The sequence below is a fragment of the Limulus polyphemus genome, unplaced genomic scaffold (genome assembly GCF_000517525.1).
Source record: "Limulus polyphemus unplaced genomic scaffold, Limulus_polyphemus-2.1.2 Scaffold2639, whole genome shotgun sequence".
Classification (NCBI taxonomy): Eukaryota; Metazoa; Arthropoda; class Merostomata; order Xiphosura; family Limulidae; genus Limulus; species Limulus polyphemus.
Window position 1 is genome coordinate 151369 of NW_013668249.1, and position 6483 is coordinate 157851.

Consider the following 6483-nt stretch of genomic DNA (forward strand, 5'->3'; position numbering starts at 1 on the left):
AACATAGTAGTAGGTAAGGCTAGCAGTAGAGAGCAGTTAGCTGTGATCGGGCAACATCACGCTAATAATGGTAATAAACGAACGCAACAAAGTAAGATAGACTGGGATTCTATCTTAGGAAAAATAGAACGGAAACATAAGCAAAGGTTGATAAATCTGTTAGAAGAATATCGAGATATATTTGTAGGAGAAAACGATCCTAACGGTTGCACAAACAAAGTAAAACATAAGATAGTGTTAAACAATAATAAACCTATAGCACAGAGACCTTATAGAGTACCCGAAAAAAACTGGATTGAATTAAAAGAATGTGTAAAAGAAATGCTTGAACAAGGTGTAATAGAAGACAGTAGTAGTTCCTATGCATCTCCAGTGGTATTAGTTCCTAAAAAGGATGGAAAATTAAGGTTCTGTGTGGATTTTCGTAAAGTAAACGGAGTAACAATCAAAGACGTTTACCCGTTACCGAATATCCAAGAAACTCTAGATAGGTTAGGTAAAAGTAAATACTTTTTGTCTATGGATTTACAAAGTGGTTATTGGCAAGTAGAAATAGAGGAAGAAGATAAAGATAAAACCGCTTTCGTTTTACCTTCAGGTAAGTACCAGTTTAACAGAATGCCTTTCGGCTTATGCAATGCCCCGTCAACATTCCAGAGATTAATGGATGTTGTATTATCAGGCTTGCAAGATTCCGAATGTTTCTGTTACTTAGACGATGTTATAGTGTTCGCTGCAAGTTTTGAAGAACACTTAGAAAGGTTGAGACATGTATTTGATAGATTAAGAAAAGCAAACTTAAAACTTAAACCAAGTGAATGTCAGTTTTTGAAAAATGAAGTAGAATACTTGGGTCATATAGTAACTGCAGACGGTGTTAAACCCGACACTAAAAAGTTAAAAGTTTGTAGAAATTATCCAGTACCTAAATCCATAAAAGATATTCGTGCATTTCTAGGATTTGTAGGATTCTACAGAAGGTTTATACCACATTTTGCTTTATTAGCAAAACCCCTAACTGAGAATGTGAGTATTGTACCAGTTGAAAACAAGGTAAATGTAATTTTTGTTGAAGAAGGTAATTTCATATTATCTGGTGATAAATGGATAATTGTGGAAGATATACCATTTCCACAATACGTTAGATTACTAACGAGATTGCAAGAAGAGTTGATATTGTTTGAAAGACCATTGAATGTGAAAACGCATGTGAGTTTTAGTGAAGAAGGTTCAGCGAATGTGACATTATATCACATGAGAAATCAAGGAACGGCTATATTACAGTTAGCTAGGGTATTACAGGAAGGATTAATTAATAATTACAAAACCTTAACCAGACAATATCACGACGAAATAGGTGAACTTTTATTAGAACTACAAGATATTAAGAATAGTGTATCTATATCTGATAGAACCAGGCAAAAACGAGGATTAATAAACGCAGCATCCACCGACGATTTACAAGACCTGAATAAAAAGGTAGAAAAACAAAGACAGGTTTCTAAAGAAATGAGTCATTTAATAGGAGAGCAAGCAACTATAATGAATTCATTGAATCAAACACTTGAGCTACATGACCTAGAAATCAGGAAAGTATCCAATGCTTTAATAAATATTACGAATGAGTTAATACACACGAAAATAAAACAAACGGAGATACATAAAGCAGGAATGGAAATGTTAGTTTTCAACCCTAGAATTCAGAATAACTTACAACAGTTATCTTTTACAGTAGCTAATAGTAGAACAGAATTGGCTAAGTTAATACAAGCATTATATGTAGCTGCAGATAAAAAGCTAAGCTCTTACTTCTTACCACCAGGTAAGTTAGAAAGAGTACTCGATGAAATTGAAAGGAGATTACCTCCACATTTACAAGTTATCATACCTACTCATAGTGATCAGATTTATAGGCATTACACATGGGCTGATGTAAAAACAGCTGCAGTTAAGGATACTCTACGAATGTTTATAGAGATACCATTGAAAGCGACTGATAGGATGTTTAAACTGTATAAGATCGTGTCTTTGCCGATAGCAATAAACCATTCATTAGCTCTAGCTATAGAAAATGATAAACCATATATTGCTATTTCGAATGATCAACATACATATGTTGAAATGACTGAGGAGGACATGTTAAATTGTATAGACGGACCTATCAGAGTTTGTGATCCTAACTCAGGTATGTATTCAACACCTATAGTAGTCTGTAACTACGTGATATTCACAGGAATTAAGAATAAGATATCAGAACTATGTGAGAAAAGAATAATCATTCCTAAACCATTCTACTTTTATAAAACTAGAACCCCAGGAATTTGGTTATTTAACGTTAAAGACGAACTAACTTTATCAGTAGTTTGCCCAAAACCAAATGTACATCAGTTTGATTATTACACCAGGGTAGTTAGGTTAAACAATAGCAGTTATTTAAAGCTAGCTAGGAATTGTTCAGCGTATAGTCAAGGTATAACCTTGCCGTCAAACTTTAGAAGTGAAACTAGATACATAGGAACTAAGTTAACCATAAAAATACCAGAACTACAAGAATTACTAACGAAAAAAGAATCACAGTTAATTCAGAGTATAGATATAGAGACAGATACTAAAGGACTAAGGGATATATTAGAAAATACTAAACATTTACCCCTTAGACAGACAGGATTAAGTCTTCAAGAATTTCAACAGCATGTAGAACAATTACGTACTACGGCTGGTGAACAAAAGTTAGATAAATGGAGATTATCTAACTCGGTAATAACAACCTTATGCTTAATAGTAATACTGATAAGCATAACGTTGTATATCAAAAGAGATAAATTGGCTTTATTAAGGTTAATGACATTAGATGGGCTATGTAAAAATAGAAAGAAGAAAAGATCAAGAACAGGCAATCAGCAATTGTCTGATTATTCAGAAGCTACTGAAATAGTAGAACTGAATGAGTAGGCCCCATCTAACCAGATATGAGCTTGATTATTTAGATGATTACAAAATTATCTAGATATAACCAATTGACAAGGGTAGTAAAATTCTAACAGCAAAATTAGTCAAAATTATAGTTAAAATTATTAGGCATAGAAAGTTCAAGAAGAGACAAAAATAACAGACTGTGATCAGAAAAGTGAAACGAACAACGTATGAGTGAAGTGTTGTGACTTAGTGAGCTGAACGAGTACGAATAAACTGAAGTGACCTAGTGAACAATTACGAACAAGGATCGGACAGAAACACCGAGCAAGTGTGTGACTATGGTGAACGAAAGAACAAGCGAATACATGTGTTATGGGTGTTATGCAAACTATCAATGTATGTTTAATGACTAAGTGTAAATAATTGTAGGAAAATCATGCCACGGCCCAAGGCAGCAATCGTGGAAGTAGAAGGATTTAAAATCAGCGGGTTATATATAATCAAGGAGATGGTGGTGATGGATTGTAAAACAGGGTGGACCAACGTTTATTGTTTCCAGCCTCCTTTTCCCGAGGATCGTCTTAGCGAATCAGATCGTCGTCTTGTCCTCTGGTGCACCATGTACCTACATGGAATACGATGGGAAGACGGGGATCACTCCACGACGGACTTCCTACGGGTGTGCCAGGAGATACGGCAAGAATACGTGAAGGTATACATGAAGGGAAAAGAAAAGGCGCAACTATTGAAGCATTATCTGAATGTACCCTGCGTGGATATGGAAGATTTCGGTTGCCCCCCATATCGACGAATGGCCTGTTCTACCCAAGTAAACTGCACCTACCACTGCTACCCACACAAACACTGCTCCTATTGGAAGGTGTGCGCGTTGCGCAAGTGGGTGGTTGGTAGCAGTCCAGAGATCTATAAATACTTCCAGGAAGAGTTTTAATTGTGCTTACCCTATATAGATATATATATAAGTTTATGCACGTGCTGTGCTATTACTTACTGAAGTTCTAACCTCGTTCTTGATTACTTATCTCTCAAGGCTTATTTTTTATAATACACAGACATCTCCTTGTCCTCTTTAGTTTTTTTATATGTCCTTCGACTTGTTGACTTGTTATATGTCCTTCTACTTGTGTACTCTCATTTAACTCTTAAAGTCTTCATTTCCAATTATATCTTAGTTAATTACTTTTATATTATTCAAATTCATAGAAGCAATGGATGAAATTTCCTCAAAAATTTCCCTTTGCTTCATCCCTCCTTTCTTAGGAAGAATTTTGTTATCCATAACAAAATTCCTGCTCCAACTCATTCTCTCCATCTCTCTATATCAGCTAAGCTTACTTGTTTAAAATTTTAAAATAACCCATACACTGGCATATATATACAATGCAAACACATTCTTATACATTATACATAGAAGATTATATACGATTATATTGGTTAATTATATATGCGGTTATATTGGTTATGTAGAACTGGCTGGAGAGCTGGGTACCTTCAGAACTCGCCGGAGATCTGATCTTCCAGCTCCTGACATGGGTTTATATAGCAGAATTTCCCTGTATCCTGGTGAGCATCCAAATAGGACACAGCATCACCCACAAGTAGTGCAGTGCTTCTATTGAATGCTTGGAGGCAAGTTTTGGACTGATCCAGTACCACACCAAAAACCCTCAGGCTATTGGTCATGGTCAACTGCTGTTAGCCGGCTGCCTACTTGCTTGTACTGCTACACCCATGTACTGTAACTGATACTGCATCAAAGCACCGTGATGATTCATAAAATATAGACTTTTCTATAGCTTCTACAGTGCTAAAGAATCGAGGCCAACATCCTCTTTCTTGGCCTTGTACATTGGCGTTTCGTGTGCAAAACATGTTTAGAACTAAAGAGGTTGTTAACTGTCTCTACAGTGACCTTCCGTCACTAAACTTCTATGCTTGTTTCAAGCAGTAACTATGCAGCTCAATAATCTGGACTCTGCTAGGAAGGTTCCAACTCTACAGTAAGTATCTCTCTCTCTAGATCAGCTTTTGTATAATATATGTTTCTATTAGAAGTGTTATAAATGTTAATGGTTAAAGTAACGGTTAAAGAGTTAACTATTAAGTAATATGTCTAATGTATTAAAGATTAATAAAAGTTATTTGTGAATAGTATTGCTGGTCTGAGACTCATATTCTTTACTCTAACTGTAAACTCCTGGAGTTAGCGACTTGTGGCTCCACTCGTCACGACAAATCCTCCAACAAATAAATTAGGTGTACAGGTTGGTTTTAATTGAAACTCCAACAATTAAGCTCACCTGAGCGCTAACCTGTTACAGCTGGCGCAGTCTCGAGGATTTTTGGAGTAGCTAACAGAAGGTTAGTTAGAATAAAGAAAGATGGAAAAAGTAAGAAAATCGGTCGAAGTAGCATAAGTTAGAAATAAGTTAGAATTAAGTAGTTATGGCTACTGCTGGGATAAATACGACTACAGAAGAGGGTGGCACACGCCCTAGAGCCACTATGCAGGCTGATGCCGATCATGAAGCCGCAGCAGAACAGCCTGCACGGATAGGGTCCCGCGGCACGACACATTTAACAAGTGCCATACCGTTGTATCACGGCACTGCAGACGAAGACGTCGAGAGTTTTGTAGATGCTTTAGAGGAAGAAGCAAGAATATCAGGCTGGACGGATGCCCAGAAAGCTGATATACTGCATTTAAGAACAGCAGGAGAGGCAAAATGTTATATTAGGGCTTATAGTGAACTTCGTGAAACAACAGATTATCGATACTTAGTGCGTAAGTTGTTGCAAGAATACAGGACACGAGACTCCACTAATGTTATTCTAACCGAACTGTGTAACCTCCATCAACAACGTGGTGAATCAGTCTGAGTTTTTGGACACAAGCTACATGAGTTAGGTAATAGGTTATGTAGGGCTTATGCACGTCCGAGCAAGGATATGTTGCAGGATACTCTAAAATCAGAGTACGAGCGAGGGCTGTATAGTAATGCAGCTAGGCAACATGTAAATGAAGCAAATAACGCTCAAGCAACATTGTTAGATCTAATCGAAGTAGCTACACGAGAAGAGCTACGAGAAAAGCAATTATATATGCACAAATATTCGAAATATTCGCCTATAAATACGGTGAATAACTTAGACAAGGTTAATCCATCGGATACAAAGACGCAGAATAAGTCCGATAGCTTCCAGTGTTACAACTGTGGAAAAGTGGGACACATGGCTAAAAATTGCTTCAAGAAATCAAAAAGAAATGAGCAGACAGTGTACTATAACTGTGGCATTACAGGTCACATGGCACATGACTGTCGACGCCCACGGAAGGCTGAAAATGGAAAAGCCCCAAAGGCTGGAACCTATGAAAGAAGGTTTACAAATAGTAAACCTACCTTCTCTAAAGGTCCAAAAAACGTAATCCCCGCCGGGATTACAGAGTGAAAGTAGAGGTAGTTCTGGCAGTATGGGATAAACGATTGGGTATTCATACTATTAATGAAGTATCACCAGTAGTTCAAGTAGAAATAGAAGGTATAG

General features: G+C 36.8%; 1 protein-coding gene across 1 annotated transcript in view; it reads left to right on the top strand.

The window, feature by feature from the left end:
- The window catches only part of LOC106467509 (cellular nucleic acid-binding protein-like), a 46839-nt gene extending 40452 nt beyond the window's left edge, over positions 1 to 6387 (top strand). Inside the window, exons 3-4 of the mRNA XM_013927868.1 lie at positions 5651 to 5665; positions 6142 to 6387. Coding sequence (XP_013783322.1) covers positions 5651 to 5665; positions 6142 to 6387 — 261 coding nt within the window. The remainder of the gene's footprint in view (positions 1 to 5650; positions 5666 to 6141) is intronic.
- The last annotated feature ends 96 nt before the right edge of the window (positions 6388 to 6483 follow it).